At 44.3% G+C, this 17,275-nt stretch overlaps 1 protein-coding gene and 1 pseudogene across 1 annotated transcript; one reads left to right on the forward strand and one right to left on the reverse strand.

Annotated features, from left to right (window-relative positions):
- On the forward strand, positions 7,552-12,213 carry LOC110436205 (annotated as a pseudogene).
- Positions 12,864-16,383, reverse strand: LOC8055936 (histone-lysine N-methyltransferase, H3 lysine-9 specific SUVH5). The gene is made up of 2 exons (XM_002448215.2): positions 15,991-16,383; positions 12,864-15,864 (listed from the first exon to the last, which is right to left on the reverse strand). Exon 2 carries the CDS (start codon positions 15,801-15,803, stop codon positions 13,128-13,130), a length of 2,676 nt encoding a protein of 891 aa, XP_002448260.1. The 5' UTR covers positions 15,804-15,864; positions 15,991-16,383; the 3' UTR covers positions 12,864-13,127.

Consider the following 17,275-nt stretch of genomic DNA (forward strand, 5'->3'; position numbering starts at 1 on the left):
CGGACGCTGTGTCTTAGCGTCCGGTGTGCAGGCTGCCTGGCTCAGCTAGGGTTAGGCATAGGACGCCAGGCACCGGAAGCAAGCTGGAGCGTCCGGTGGTCTGAGTCCGGTGTCCGCGCGTTTTGCAACCCTCTCTGGGTGTGAGTCCGGTGAGCACCGGACGCTCAGGGCGCGTTCGGTGGCTTGCGTCCGGTGACCCTGCGAGTTTGTGGAGCTCTCTGCGCATGAGTCCGTGAAGGGTCGAGATGGCGGACTAGAGGGGGGGTGAATAGTCCTTTCTAAAAAATTATTACGCCGGCTAACCAAAACAAATGCGGAATTAAAACTATCGGTCTAGCCAAGACTACACCCCTCTATCTAAGTTCTCTAGCACCTTGAAAAGATCCTAAACAAGCAAGCAAGGTGCTACCTCAGCAAGAGCTCACCTAACCAATTCTAGGAGCAAGGTCACACAAACCTATGCAACTAGTACTTTGCAAACCGGGGAGCTCCTACACAACTAGTGAGCAAAAGCACAAAGCTCCTAAGCTCACTAGCAATGCTCAATAACAAGGCAACCAATGCCGAATTAGAGAGCGCAAGTTACTTAGCTACACAAACTAAGCAATGTGACTAACAAGGTTACACAAACCAAATTAGTCACGCAAGGAAACTACTTCTAGCTACACAAGCAAGAAGGTAACTAGCAAGCTACAAAAGCTAACTAATTACAAGAGCAACTACACAAGTACAAGTATATGAAAGTAAACACAAGCTTGTGTTAGGGACATGCAAACCAACGGGAAGAACAATGTTGACACGATGATTTTCTCCCGAGGTTCACTTGGTTGCCACCAAGCTACGTCCCCGTTGAGACAAGCTCCAAGGTTGCCGCCGGTCCTCTTGCTAGTGGTGACCCGCAAGTCACACTCTCCCACGTGGAGTGCTTACCACAAGCTCTAGCACTTGACCCGGCCGGACCACTTGTCGTTCTTCACGTCTCGCTCAACTAGAGTTGCTCTTCGCGATCCCCGCGGGGTGAGCACCGTACCCCTCACAATCTCTTCTCCGGAGCACCGCACAATCTCCTTGCGTGCTTCGACGGAGTCACAAGCCACCAAGCCGTCTAGGAGGTGGCAACCTCCAAGAGTAACAAGCACCACCGGCTTGCAACACGAACACCTAGTGCCACTCGATGCAATCTCTCAATGCAACACACTAGAATCGCTCACTCACACAATCGGATGATAACTATCAAGTATATGTGAGTTAGAGGCTTCACTAGCACTCCCCAAGCATGGACACTAAGTCCCAAGGGTGCTCAGCACCAGCCAAGGCTGGCCACCACTTCTATTTATAGCCCCAAGGGCTAAACTAGTCGTTGCCCCTTCACTGGGCAAAACACGTGGGCACCGGACGCTCACAGGGAGCCACCGGACGCTCAACCCTCAGCGTCCGGTGCTCAGCTGACCGCCACGTGTCACTAGCCGTTTGAACTCGACCGTTGCCGCCAACGGCTACTGCGCACGCGCGCCTGCACAGCACCACCGGACGCTCTGCAAGTCCACACCGGACGGTCCGGTGCTCACCGGACTCGTGCGCAGAGAGGGTGTCAAACTCGCAACCTCACCGGACGCTAGGCACCGGACAGTCCGGTGCTCACCGGACTCGTGCGCAGAGAGGGTTGCAAAACGCCTTCACACCGGACGCTGAGCACCGGACTCACTCCGGTGCGTCCGGTGCACACCTGCGCCACAGACACCACACCGGACGCTCTGGACCAGCGTCCGGTGCTGCCAGCACCAGCGTCCGGTGAGTGTTTCTCAGCGAGAAACACTCCCGCGACTTCTCCAAACTTCCCACCGGCGCAATAGAAAATATGCACTTAATTTTCTCAAAAGCGCCAAATCCCGCCTCGCAAGCTCGGCGGGAGGGAGAGAGAAACCCACACCTCTCTCAACCCTAGGAACACCACCTCCTTTGTAAATGTGCCAACACCACCAAGTGTACACCACCATGTGCATGTGTGTTAGCATTTTCACAAACATTTTTTCCAAAGGAGTTAGCCTCTCAAACTTGCCACGCCACTCGATCCTAACACGTATGCAAAGTTAGATCGCTCAAGTGGCACTAGATGACCGATATGCAAACAAGTTTGCCCCTCTTGATAGTACGGCCATCTATCCTAAATCCGGTCATAAACTTCTCTACACACCTATGATCGGTGAAATGGAAAAGCCCTAGGTTATACCTTTGCCTTGCGCATTCCATTCCATCTCTTCCAATGTTGATGCAACACATGCACCAACCAATCACCAAATGATATGATCCACTTCATATCATCACGTGACCGTATTGGTTCATCGATCTTGACCTCACTTGCTCTTCACCGTTGCCTCGGTCCATCGGCGCCAAGTCTTGCTCAAGCTTCACCGTCACACGCGGTCCCTCGCTTCAAAAAGCCTCCGACTTGCCCTTCACTCTTGCAACCGGTCTATCAAGCCAAGCCTCATCTTGATCTTCTCCACCTTGGTCACATGACTCCATGTCATGTCTCATATGCAATGAGCTCCTCCATCATATCATCACCTGTGGACTAATCTCCTGTGTATCTCACATAAACACTATTAGTCCACCTAAGTTGTCACTCAATTACCAAAACCAAACAAGGACCTTTCAGTCCGGTGTGCACCGGACCAACCTGCTCAGCGTCCGGTGCTCTGCAGGTTACCGTTAGACTCTGACACGCGGCTGACGTTGGAGCACCGGACGCTGGTGTTGAGCGTCCGGTGCCCCTTTAAGAGCGTCCGATGACCCCGTATTTCGCCCAGTGAAAGAGCCAACAGCTCTATTTGTTTGAGAGGCTATAAATACGTGTTTGGCCGGCTTGGAGCTCACACTCTTGGCATTCTAACATACTTGACTTACTTGTGAGCCTAAGCAAATACCTCCCACTCATCTCCTTCATAGATTAAACATCTTTGTGAGATTGGGAGTGATTCCAAGTGCATTTGCTTGAGTGATTGCATCTAGTGGCACTTGGGGATCGTTCTAGCTGCGGTTTTCTTGTTACTCTTGGTGGTTGCCGCCACCTAGACAGCTTGGAGCAGCGGAGGAGGATTGGCACGAGTTGGTGATTGTTCGTGGCCATCTCCCGGTGATTGTGAGGGGTCTTGTACCTTCCCAGCGGAGAGCCAAAAGGTAACTCTAGTGGATTGCTCGTGTCATTGAGTTACCTCACTTGTGGGTAGGTTCTTGTGGTGTCCTAGTGAGGACGAGGTTCGTGCTACACCTCTTAGCCACCGAACCACCAAGTGTTGGTCGACACAACGGGGACGTAGCGTGCCGGCAAGCACGTGAACCTCGGGAGAAAAATTGTGTGTCTCCATTGTGATTGTTCATTGGATTTCTCCCGATGATTGGACTTCATATTATTGATTGGTTCATCCCCTCTACGCGGCGGTATAAAATTCAAACCATCTCTTTTACATTCCCGCAAACTAGAGTAACTTACTTACTTGTATAGAAACTTTAGGTAGCTTTCTAGTGTAAGTAGTGACATAGCTCTTGTGTGTCTAGAGATTATATCAACTAGAATTGTTGGATAGGTGGCTTGCAAACACCCCTTTAGAGCTAGAGCAAAAAGCTTTGCTTTGTTATTTGCTAACCTCTTGCTCTAGTGAGTTTGTAGATTTTTAAATAGGCTATTCACCCCCCCTCTAGCCATATTAGGACCTTTCAGCCACGCTCCTGTTTCAGCTTGCATTCTATATTTGTTGTGCTCCCCATCTAATTAGTTGCAATATAGTATATGTCATTTTGCAATCTGAATATTTCTCAATTAATTACTTAGACTTTTATTAGCAGCCACAAAAGGAGAAAAAAAAGTTGTAGAGCCTCAAGTAGAAGTGGAATAAGATAGCAACAAGAAAGGAGATTTCGAGCTTTAAAAGTGCACTGTCATTTATAATTTCACTCAGCTCATAAAAACTCCAACTTTAGCAAATGTGAACCTCAAAAATCTGTTCTAACTTTTACTACCTAATTAGATAGGTCTAACATAGTATTTTACTAGCTAACTATAGTATAAGCAGTTGTAAGCAGTTGATTGTTGTTGTGTCAACTCTAAATTATTAGTGTCTAAACAAAAAATCTAGGCTCTAATTTACAGGTTATTGCTTGAAAGACTCTTCACTCTGGCTAAGCACAAATGTGTGCCTCCTCTTTATTATTGTGAGCAGGGAGGTATCACACGTCCAACACAGGTCATACTCATCGGTTGAGAAAACAAGACAATTAGGGCCTAAGGAGGGGACGTCGCCGTCGTGTCAGCTAGGCCTCACGGCCTGCCCTAGGCTGGGCGCGCGCTTGAAGGAGGAGGGAGGCGTTGTGGCCATCGCTGACATCATCAATCATTATCAAGTTACCTTAGTTACGTCTTAGTAGATTTGGAAAGAGTTTGTTAGGAAAGAAGAATCTGAATCCTATAAGGATCTCCCAAGATTGCTTGGGGTCAAGTCTCGCTGAGACTATAAATAATAGGAGGATGTAAACGTTGCAATTAAGAAAGAAATAGCTGAAAGCCTTTTATATCCTCTCTCTCTCTCTCTCTCTCTCTCTCTCTCTCTCTCTCTCTCTCTCTCTCTCTCTCTCTACGCGCTGCCGCCCCTCTCTCCTCCCTCTCCCTTGTGCCGCCGCCTCCTCCACCATAACCGCCATCCCTAAGGTCACCTCCCACGTCACACTTGTTACAAGAGGACCTCTCTTTCTATCTACTCACCACTTTTGTTGGAAAACAAATACTAAATTATTAGCACAATCAAGGCATCCAACAACAAAAACCTCATAAGGGAAATCGAAACACCAACCGGTTGTTCTTTTGCTCACAAGCATCCATTTTTCCTCCCCTGCCATTTTTTTTCTTTCTTTTCCCATCTTTGAACCCATCTAAGAGTGAAGGAAACAATTTTTTTGTGTTTCTAAGGCCTCCAACACATGTTTTTTCCCTAACTATAGTTCCAATTAATTCTTGTTGGAGTTACAATATGTATGTATATACTAGAGTTACAACAATCTTTTTATGTGACAATCAACTATTGCTATAATTATCAAGAAAATTGGATGTTGGAGTGCTACTTCCCCAAAATTTCACTCAACTATAGAAAGGAAAGCAAACTTCAAACTTGAGCCATCAATAACAAATCCAATGAATAAAAGGTCCAAGAGTCAGTGTCGTTGTGGCACTGACACCAAAAAAGACCAATGGAGCTAGTAGATGGGTAACAAAGTGTGAAAATGTGTACTTAGGTCGTCCCCAACGCTACAAGGTGGATGTTAGCCCCATGGCCTGCGTAGGCTGCAAACCTCCATCTCATATGAAGAAGTGGTTCCGCACTGCAGAAGATACAAGTGCTCCATTCACCTCTTTAATTGAGAACTCGACGCTGAGCAGCCAGCCTGGCCACGTTAGCGAAATTAATTTCTACCGTTTGATCTTTGGTCAACGATCCAAATTCTCTCCATCGTTTATTTACTGTTCTTATCCACGTGTTACTCTATGATAGTCTTGGGAGAAAAATATCTTTCCTCATCTTCTCAACTTTTCTCGTCCTCGTCTTCTCGACTTCTCCGGGTCGCCTCCTCCGCAATCTGCTCTCCGCTTCCTCTGTCTCCCAGGGCGGGCAGGGCGACGGCAGCATCGGTCCGCCCTCGCCGCGGCGACGGCCGCCTTCCTCCTTCTCCCTCCGCAAGGCATGGCACTTTTTCTCCCTCTCTCCTAACGCAAGCAGGGGGACGACGACGGTGGCCGGGCCTTAGCATGGCGGCGGTCCTCCTCCTCCTTCCTTCCTTCATGTGCCACGAGCGGCATGGCGAACACCCCTGTCGGGTGTTGCACCGGCACGGCGGGTGCCCTCTCCTTGGACGCGGCCACGGACCCTCCATCGCCGGTCCTCCCCACGAGTGAGCAGCCAGGTCGGCGGCGCGAGCAGCGGTGGCCGGCGCGTGGGCTGGACAGCGGCGACCCACCCTGCCGTCGACCAGCGATGGACAACGTGTGGGTCGGACGGCGGCGACTCACCCTCGCTCCCAGCTCTCTCCCTCTTGTTGTCCGTACATAAAGCAGGTGAGAAATCTATGGCCCTTTCATAACCTAGGTTTGTTGGGGTGGATTTGATATCGATAGGAGTGGATGGAGATGAGCCAGAGCAATACCAGCCATCGATGCCATGGTCAGAGCTGCTCTCCGTGCTTCACTGTTGTTCCGTCCTCTCTATCATTTTGTTTCTATCAGATTGTTTAGTCAATGTGTTAGAGCGTAGCTCCCAAAGATCTGCTCTATATTTTAGCCATGTACTTCACCGTAGTGAGTTGTTTTTACTTCAAGTGGCACCTTGTATTACTGGATTTCAACTTGATTTTTGTTGATTACTTTCTACGACTTGTCTTCTTGGCCAATTTATGTAGTTACTTTCCATATCCAAATACTAACTTTATAAGCATAGGTGGATGACACAATGAGGCAATACAGTAAAAAATAGGTGACGAGACTTCCAGCTTGCACTGTTCCGCTACTTTCGTACAGATTAGATAATTGCTAATATCAGTGTATCACCTATTTCCCTTTGTTTTGAATAAACAACCTATAAGGTAAAGAGACGAGCTTTATTCCCCTTTGCTGGTTTAGTAGTGTGATTCTATAGGATGAATTTTATTGTTTTGTCAACAATAAACAAGGATTAGCTTTAGGTTCTTGCTCTAAAAATAGGGGAATTCAGATCTAAACTTTAATTCTCTTCCAAAAGCATATGTACACTTCGTTTCACAAATATTGCCTACCTGGCAATAAAATCATTCTACATTGTATAACATATGTTTTCCCTGTTAATATTGATGATTCAAGAATTGCAGCGTGTTTACATACAATTCCCTTTAATATACTTTTAACGGCTCTACATATGTATATTTGCAAACAAAATTTAAACTTAAATATGCAGCTTGTTGTGCACGGTTGGTATATGTTACCTCCAAGGCTAAAGTGATATGTATTTTTTCCCTTTATTTTAGCACAAAAATGACAGCCTCTGCTCTGACTATTAAAATCTCATGGTATAATAGTGTTTACAATTTGCGATGTCACTGTCAGTTAAATTACATATTTGTAATCTGTTACAAACAGAATCAGATATTATTCTCTGTCAGTTTACAACTCGAATTGCTGAAATCCCCTTTATGCGGGCATTGTTGTGGGCCTGTATTGGCTATTAAAATCTCATGGTATGTTAGTCCTTACAATTTAACATGTCACCCTTATCGTTCAATTATATATCTGTTAAAAACAGGAACTCATATACACACAACCTTTTAGATTGTTGTCACTTTTATAACTCAGATTGCTGAATTTTTTGTATGCAGGCATTCATGTGGGTAAATCACAATGAGGTGGTGTGACTTTCTTGACAACTAACTCAACATATAGTTCCCCTACTTATTTTTATGTTGCTTACTGCCATGGCATGACTGAGTTTTCAAACTAACGCAACCTCCCAGCAAGACAAGACAACACAGGTTCAGGTTTTAGACAACCATTTTTTTCTAAGATCATCTTGCTATATAGCATGTCCTCTTATCGTTATCATTTATAGTGTTGTACATGATGGTTGTTTTTTGCTTCCCTATGAGCTACGATTAGTATATTGCAATATCCTTCCTATGATCTACGATTAGTGTATTGCAATTTCCAAAAACCATGTGCCACTATCCTGCATGTGCAAGTGATCTGCTAAAAATGAGTACCTATTCAGTGCGTATGTTCTCTATAAAAGATAAATTTAGATGAAATTTCTCCACAAGACTTGGATGGCAGCGTACACATGCAGCTGTAGCGATAGCTCTAGAATATTGCCAGCTACCCAAATCTCGATCGTCTTGTTATCTTAGTGATGATGTTGTTGCCATTAGTTCTGGCCGCTCTAATTATTAATTTTGCCTACAACTTCATCCACAGAATTTACTATTTCATCAACTCCAGTTAACCAATTGCATTCATACAATGTGTCTACTTACATGTCTTAGGAGGAGGATAACATGATTCAGTTTTATCCATTCTTAGGCAAGATATATCGATCATGGTGCTTAGCCTTTTGTTTTATTTTTCAGAGGTATACTTATTCAAGGCTTGATCTCCGGTTATGACAAAGTGTAACCATCCAACCACGTTGCAACTCTCGAAGGTAAATTATGTATGATGTCCTGCATTTACTTTTGTTTTCTATAGCTGAAGTAGAATATTAGTTCTCCGGAGCTTGGGTCTGACAAAATGGCAACCGAAAAGCTGCAGATGTTTTTTTTCCAACATGGTATATCGTAGACAGCAAATTGCTCTCATCTCCACTAATGTGACATAGATAGGTTTGGTATGGGCACTACATTATTATGTGTTTTGCCCAATTATGACTAGATGTCTCAACAGTTCTTGATTTGTTCCCTTGCTTAATACCAGTATAAGTGTGGTTTTGGTAGAGAAAAGAAAATGGAATTAAAAGTACGATACACATTATATTCTATCCCACCTTACCTATATATAGGCAGTGTGCTTCGTACCTTCTCAGCTCAGTTATTTCTTTGATTTAGTTATTCACTAATGTATTTGCATGTACAGCCTGATTGTGTTGGTACACTAAACTCCCTTTGTTGCTACTCATATTTGCAAGCTGTTTACAGGTTTAGTTTAGCATCTTGGGACCAATTATTTCTCCTCCAAAGACATCCTAATTGCAAATTTTGTATTTTTGGTATGTTTTGAGTGTTCTTGTCCCATCTAAGTTTCAAGATTTGTTCTTCCATGTTTTTATGCAGCCTTTGTGTGTCCACATTAGTGCTTTTATTAACAGATTGATCTATTGGCGTGGCCTCAACACTACGTTCCCCATTTGCTCATGGATTCGTTCCAGCACCGCCCCCCTGTCCCCCGTTTCTTATTCATTTTTCTTTATACTGCATAACATACCTTGTTTCTGATCTTTGCAGGTAAGATACCTCTCCATTTGTTTTAGTACTTTCATGCTTCCGGCTTGATCCGGTTAGTCCTTTGTGCCACTTCTTTTACTATAGTTTGTGACTGGATTTTCCAACAAAGCTGTAAAACATGCCTAAAAAGTGCATATTTGCCAAAGTGCGTAAATTATGATTTAGATAAAACATCATTTCTGAAATTTATTAGAGCCTAGCAATCAGCCATAATGGTAATTTATTTAATATATGAAATTTGATGGTTTTTGACAAGTCTATGTCAATACGGATTCTCTAATGCTTTGAAAATTTTTAGGCCTCAATATGCTTTATTACGTACACCAGCCTTATCTTAAATCCAAATGTACAGGTTGCTTTTGAACTGTTGGTCAGTCCTATATGGTTTTTTTCCGATAGCTCATTTTTGTACTTTCTTTCTGAATCTCTTACATGTGCGCAAGATTTGGATGGGCATGCTTATATTTACAAAGGATACATGCTTTTGAATTGACAGTTTTTGATGACAAGGATACTTTTTATAGGTATAAAAAAAAAGAAAATCCTAAATGCAGATGATTTCTTAGATACAAAGGCAGATACACACTGTGCATGCTTATCTTTCTCAAAGCAAAATTTGATTGCTGGGTTGACAAAAGCTATTTGTGGCATGACATACACTTTAACATATTGCAGAAATTATTTTTTAAACATATTATTTAGTTATCAGAACTAAAAATACAGTGGATTTCTTCATGAATAGATATTGTCATATTACCTCTATGCAAAGCAGCCATTCCTATTTCCTAACAATAATGGAGTAATTCTAACTTTTGCATTGTGCCCGCCTCTTTAAGACTCTAAACGCACCAATTTTCTGCTCCACATACTTACTGTATGGGTTTTGTCCTTAATCATAGTCAATTGGACTCCCATACCCAATGTGACTATGAAATAAGTTGATTCCATGAAATTTGAATGCAATCTACTGCTTTGTCTTACATATAGTATGTCATTTCCTATTTTGCTTCCATCAGATCAGCCGAAGGAGATGCCTCCTCACAGTATTTCCTAAAACCATTCCTTGCTATGGACCTGTGCTATACTTTTTCCCCCTAAAATTCTGCAAAAGTTGGAATTGGTCTCTTCTTATTATATGCTTCCTTTAAAACAAAATTATATGTAAAATAACTGCACTGTAATTAACATATATCACTATAGAGACTTCATTTAGCCACTGAAATATATCTTGCATAACCTGATACTTCTCTGCTCAGGGTTGGAACTATATATATCACTAATAAAGTATTATACAAACAGGTTGAGGAGCGCAATCATTAGCACCAGGTCTCCTCGGCAACAAGCCTGGTGCACACCATCAAGCATACTTTTTCATTTTCTGTACTGATATTTTGGTTGTCTTTTTTTAGATATAGCAGTTTTTGTATGCTATGTTGTACTGCTCTTCATGTAAAAAAAACTGCTGTAGAACCGCATATACTATATTAATGCTCTTTATTTCCAATGTGTAATAACATATGTAACATATATACTTATGTACATATTTGCATACTATTCTTAATTATTTTCAATCCACAAATTAAATGTATTTTGCTTTTTTATATAATGCAGCACCTACGCTATGCTAACCTATGCGCGCGAGGCGCGCACCATCTACTAGTCTGATAAAAAATTCAAGCAACTACTCTAGTATGCGTTGTGGGCTTGTGGCTATGGTTCTAGCATATGCTTTTATAGATCTCACGTAAAAAGGATTGAAAAGGTTCCGACAACAAAAAATGCTCTTTCACATATTTTTACAGCGCTCACGTAAAAAGGATCGAAGGTTCTGACAACAAAAGATGCTCTTTCTATCGGAACATTGGCCTGTGGTGCAAGAGTAATAGCCAAGTGTCCAATGACTTACTCGAAGCCAACACTGGCATTAGTCTACGTTGCTGCTGCCCTTATTATCTCTAGAGGTGAGTACTTCTTCCGTCTTAAAAAGATTGTTATTGTTGACTTTTAAATATCTTGTTTGATCATGTTATTAATTTTTTTTATATAAATATCATCCATTTTAATATAACTTATTTAATCATTAAAGATACTTAATAAAAAAAATGTTTATTTTATAATTTGCACAAAAAATTTAAATAAAACAAGCAGTCAAACATAATGTGTCAAAGTCAAAAACATCAGTTTTGTTTTTTTAAAAAAATGGAGTGTATGTGTTTACTGTTGTGTTTTGAGAAAGTGTGAAAGCCTGTATTTTCTACTTTTTGTGTAAATTCATCCTGAAAACCAAAAAGTTTTCAAGATTTCCTGTCACATCGAATCTTGCGGCATATAGATGAAGTATTAAATATAGACAAAAATAAAAACCAATTATATAGTTTTTCTGTAAATCGCAAGATGAATTTTTTGAGCCTAGTTAGTCCATGATTGGACAATGTTTGTCAAATAAAAACAAAATGCTACAGTACTAAAATCCGAAATCTTTTCGGACCTAAAAAGGCCTGATAAGAAAACAGTGCTCGCCAGGCGACGTCGTGGTCGCGTGCTCTCGTCAAAGCAGATCTTCGTCTTCCACCTCTTTCTGCGGTCCGCGGGCAGCATGGACGGCCCGAGAGGTCTCGCGCCGGGGCGCGGGCGCGGGCGTGGGCAAGGGCGGACGGTGCCGCCCGAATGGACCGGCGATTCTGGGTCCGGGCAGGGCGCCGGCCCCGGCGGCTCGTGGAGTTACAGCTGGGGGTGGACATCGGGGCCCGGAGGCGGCTGGGGCTACGGCCACGGCTCGGCGCAGGGCCCCGGCGCCGCGTACGGGTTTGGCTTCGGCAGCGGTGGTGGAGGAAGCGGGCGTGGGGGGTTCGAGTTCAGCTTCGGCGGCCACGATGGCGGTTTCGGCTGGGGAGCCGGCGGCGGGTCGTTTGGGGTTGGAGGATACCACGGCAGCTGGAGCGCGCGGGGTGGGCTCGGCGGCGGCGGCGGGAGGCAGCGGCCACCGCGAGGAGGCCGCGGTCGTGGCAGCAACTGAAGAAGGCCGATTAGCATCTGGGGCAGTGTACTACTGCTAACCTGTATAATACTCTAAACTCTGTACTGTAACAATTAACACACTCTCCTAGTATTATTAGTAGTACCTTTTTTTTTGCGAGTATGTAATCGATATGACGTAGAATCGTCTTACTCCAACCAAGAATCCAACGATCTAGAAGTTTACATGGATGATGGGTGTCGCTTTTGCTACTGAATCTGACTGGAGCTCTGAGTTCATCACAATTCACACCTGCACATGTGAGCATAAGCCAAACGTGCATAAAACAAGCTTCCAGTTCCAGGACAAGAATTGCGTCCGAATCCTGAACAAACTGAGCAGTTTTGATCTGATGTTAAAACTGGAAACTCACAAGTTGAGTCATTGCTGGTGCTGAGAACTGAATGAAGTTGCCATGTTTCTAAAGGTATCACCGTGACCTCAAAGTCCATTCTTGAGCCCATATTAAGAATGAAGCTCTAAGAATTTCCATATATGAAAAATGCTCTAGGAACCTGTAGCAGCTAGCAGTAAGCCAGTAATGTTGCAAAATGCTCAAGGAACATAAAATATTTGCAACTTGCACGAGCTAGAAGAATTCAAGAAAAGAAACCTGAAACCATCCAATAGTATTTATACCGATCAAAATGAAATATCAGGAACAGTTTGAAAGACACTAAACAAGTGCAAATGAAGTTATAATTTTCAAATAAAAGTACTGAAAATGTAAAGCATGATTCACGATAAAAATAAATTGTCATAGCAACCACAGGTTATCCTCTAACTACAAATTCATGGTAGAGTGGTAGTTAACAATAGAGCAACCAACAAGGGCTGGAAATTGTCGAAATAGAAAAATCATGTAAACTTATTGACATGTATATGCACATTAGTCTTCATATTGAAAAATAGACATACAAAATAACAAATTGGATGGGAAAGAAGGAAAAAACTTGAATCCACTGGCAACTAAAAACACTGGTGTCTTAACTTAGATTTTTAATCATAACATAACCAAGAAGCAGGCGCAATGAAGCAAGCTCAAGTTTAGCTATGCCTAAAATAACTGCAGATTCTAAACTTAATGCAGCTACCTTCAAAAAATTTAATACAGCCAGCCATCACACTCAACCGAGCCACAAAGGCATTTCTTCTTCTTGATGTTCCCATTGGCATCATGAACCTGATCTATTTTGTAATTGTAGTGGTAGAATAGTTCTTGATTGGGTCGAATATCGTCGCAAGCAAAGAACATGATATGAGGCACACTGATATCTTCATGATCATAAAGGACATTTTGTGCATATATGTTTGGGGTGCAACTATGATTGATAAATTTTGCAAAGTTCCCCATCTCTGAAGCATCAACAGCAAATCCAGTTTCATCATCTTTGCCCGGACCCTTCTGAAGTGACGGTATAGATCTTGATAGGCCCTCCCAAAGTGACTCATCATAATAATTGTGCCCGATAGCAAATAAGTACTCATCATTTGTCCTTTTTTGTGCTTCTTCATCCTCCAACACTTCTCCTATATATTCACACACAAAGCTTCCAGACGGTATGAAGTCAAGAGTTCTCACACCCCAACCCATTGATTTTGTTTTGAAGATTTGCAGCCGAAACTTGAGCCCATGCTGGCCAACTCTGTTGTGACATGTAGGAGGGCACTTGCAAGAAGGCCCACACTCATAAACAAGAGGCTTTGCTTCTAAAATGCGGCCTTTATCATTGAAAGGGATTTCTCCACCATTTTTCACTGCACATGCACACCTTTTTGTGTCTGAGCACCCACCTACACAACCACAACCTGCTGGAGGAGTTGGACGATAGTTACGGGGATATTGAAGGTGTGAAGTGTAGCGATAGGGCATTGGGCACTCATCGGATATTTTGTTAACAACAGGTACAGGAACTCTCTCCAATCCATGTGATAGATCTTTGATGATAACATTGTTCTTTGATCCAGAGTTCCCTGTTTGCAGAATTTCTTGGATGTCAATGTGTTTTTGCCCTTTCATTCTTCTCAGTCGGAACATATACACATAACGGTCTCCATGCTCTTTCTCCCTCCAGTACTTCTCAACAAGGTATAAACCACCATATATATAAGTAGGAAACTTTTTTTTTCCATTTTGAGTGGTGAACCCATGGATAACACGGACTGGTGTATTAGTGTCCATGCTCTTTTTAAGAGCCCAGTTGGTACCCTCTATCCTCTGATTGACTGTAACTGCCACTGGTCCAGTATATACCAAGACATCCAGATTATACTTGATGTCAGAAGATTGTGCACATGACACAATACTAACAGCCACAGTAGTACCATCATCCTTCTTGGTACAATCAATACCTACCCTGTGTGGGCGATGGAGACCAACAACACAAAGCTCAACCCTCAGATGAAAGATATCACCAGGATAGATTCCAGGCACACTGCCAATATATTTCTCATCATCAAACTCTGTGGAGAACCGCTCCCTGAAAATTTTGTAAGCCCGTAGATCTGGCCGCATGTTAAGCACTTCTTCCCTCGAATTATCTTCTTCTTCATCTAAAAGCTCCCGATAAATTAACCGGAGATCCTGTAGAGACCGCATGATGCTTTCTCTAACGATTGGATCTCCATTATCTAGCATCACTTCATCCTGATAATCGCTATTAGTTTTCCTCTTCTTACATTCAGTACCAGTCCCATTTTCACCTTTCATTGAGAAGTTAGACATAGCAGAAACTCTAACACCAGAATGAGCACTTGCATAACACCGCACAGAGCTTCTAGTTGCTGGAGCACACTGTGTTGAACTGCCGTCAAACCCGTATGCTGGACGATCAGGAGATAGATTATTGGACCCAAAAGCATCAGAGAATGATCGCTTGTACCCAGCCTGGAATCTCCATGGTACAACTGTCTTCCGTCCCTTGCGGACGTACGTTCCATTACCATTGCTGCCAGGAGTCGCCGAGCTGCAACCTTTGGCTGTTGCGTTATTCTCCTTCGCTGCCCCATCTCCCATGCTACACCCTTTTGCAGCGTGATAAGAGGAATCTCCCAAGCCAACATTTCCCTCAGGGTCCTCTGACCTGAGTCCTGAAGCAGAACCATTGCTCTTTGACCCAGTCTGATCCACAGACGGCTTCTTCAAACCCTTCGCAAAGCACTTCTCTGTGATCTCAATCACCTCAGGGTCGCAAGCTGTTCCATCGCCAGCACCACTAAAATCCTGGGTGCGAGCATCCTTGAAACTATCATCACAGTTAGAGCTCCCCAGATTGCAGTCCTCTCCAGCGGCAGCCACGACGCCATCATTGGCACCCCTGCTATTTCCAGTACCTTCCAATGGGGAGCTCTTCACCCGGCCACCCCTTACAGGCTTGCCCAGATTGCATGCATTTCCAGGTCCAGGGCAACCACCATTGTCCACGTCAGGGCTCTTCAAACTCTGACCTCGAGTGCATCTCACCGATTGCTCCTCTCCTGCACCAACTGCCCCGCTCTTGCCGGGGCTCGGCGCCCCACCCGATCCGAAAATTTTGGAGTCTCGGAAACCGTTGGTTTCACCGACGGCGCTCGGCGCCCCATCCGATCCACAATTTTTAGCATCAGGGACGCCGGCGGTATTACCGCCACCGCCGTTGGGCGCTGCCCCATTGGCGGAGGCGGTGTGCTTGAGCGGCTGCCTGACGTAGCCGGGCTGGAACCGCCAGGGCACGAGTACCTTGTACCTCCGCACGCCGTCCGCCCTCGGTGCCGGTTTCGCCGCCGCCGCCCCCATCTCCATCCAACGCCGCCGCTGCCCCGCTCGGACTCACCGGTTGACCCCCTCCGAGATCCCCTGCCCCCTGGACGCGGATTAATAAAAAACAAGGGGAAACACACGATAACCTCAGTTCTCAGGTGCTCAAATCGAATACTCGGGGCCGACCAAGCGGGCGAGACGGTAGACTGGAGTTCTCCCCGATGCGTACCTGGAGATGGAAGCGGCCCACGGCGCGGCGGAGCGGTTCCGGGATGAGGGCGGGGAGTAGAGAGCGACGGCGCAGTGGACGATTTCCTTCCGGAAATGGCGGAGAGGGCTGGGTGCCTCCCCAGCGTCCCCCACTCGAGCGATGCAAGGGTCGCCCTGCCTCGAGACGAGCGGTGCCACGGGTTGGCCGAGCCCGGGCGGCAGCTGTGGAAGAGGGCTGCCTTCCTGAGGTTTGTGCGGTTATTCTAGGAATCCACCTTCATAAATCGTCGGATTCTGTAGACTTGGGTGCTTGACTGTCTCCAGATTCGTAACTGGAGTAGAGTCGGACTACGTAAATTATTTTTGACCTGTATTGATTGGAAGCGGTTTACCACGTTTGTTTCCATGTCAGCGGCAAACACGAAAACATCCTGTCAAAAGCTTGTTTACTTTCATCCAAAAACCTAAAATCAAATCTTTAAATGCATGCATGAAGTATTAAATATAAGTAAAATAAAAACTAATTGTATAGTATAGTCAGAATTGATGAGACGAATCTTTTAAGTCTGGTTAATTTATGGTTGGACAATAATTAAAAAAACAAAAGTACTATAATATCGTGAAATTTTTTGCTTCGAAAATTAAACACGGCCTGAATTGGGCGGTGGGAAATCTCCAACGTAGCTTCAGAGCCGGTCTCAATAAAATTTTATTAGAATTATATATATATTAAATATATTAATGTTGCACTGTATTAATGAAGAAAGATAATAAAAATTTATAGGAGTAGAGAGAGTTTTATCTCCATAAAACTCTTTTGCACTGTTTTAAAAAACATAGATGTGTGTTGTAGAGCATCTCTATCAGTTTTACATTTGAGTTTGTATTTTTGTAATTTACCAAAATTATCGAAATGGGGTATCCAACAGTTTTGTATTTGTGTTTTGCAATTTGGGCAACTTGGCAATTGAGAGAGGAAACTTGGCATAAATGCAAGGCCGCGGACCACTTGGCAAACGACGATCGGGCGCTCCTCCCGTGCTACTCCTGCGCGTGGGGGACTCTTCGCGCGTGGTGACGAACCTTGGAGATCAATGACGACGTGCAGTCTACGACAGCACGACGAATGACTCTATGACAGGAAGGACTCTATGGCAGGAAGCCCTCGATGATGACCTGCAGCGTCTCGAATACCGGTAACAGGAAACGACGACGATCTGATTGCTCACGAACTGGCGGCGATCTGGATGCTCACGAACTGGCGGCGCGGCGACGAGAAAATGCCGCGAAGAAGAAACGCGCAG

The sequence above is a fragment of the Sorghum bicolor genome, chromosome 6 (assembly GCF_000003195.3).
Source record: "Sorghum bicolor cultivar BTx623 chromosome 6, Sorghum_bicolor_NCBIv3, whole genome shotgun sequence".
Classification (NCBI taxonomy): domain Eukaryota; kingdom Viridiplantae; phylum Streptophyta; class Magnoliopsida; order Poales; family Poaceae; genus Sorghum; species Sorghum bicolor.

What these genes read in the sequence shown, in the direction of transcription:
- LOC8055936 (XM_002448215.2), bottom strand. Translation starts at nt 15,803, where the DNA reads ATGGAGATGGGGGCGGCGGCGGCGAAACCGGCACCGAGGGCGGACGGC.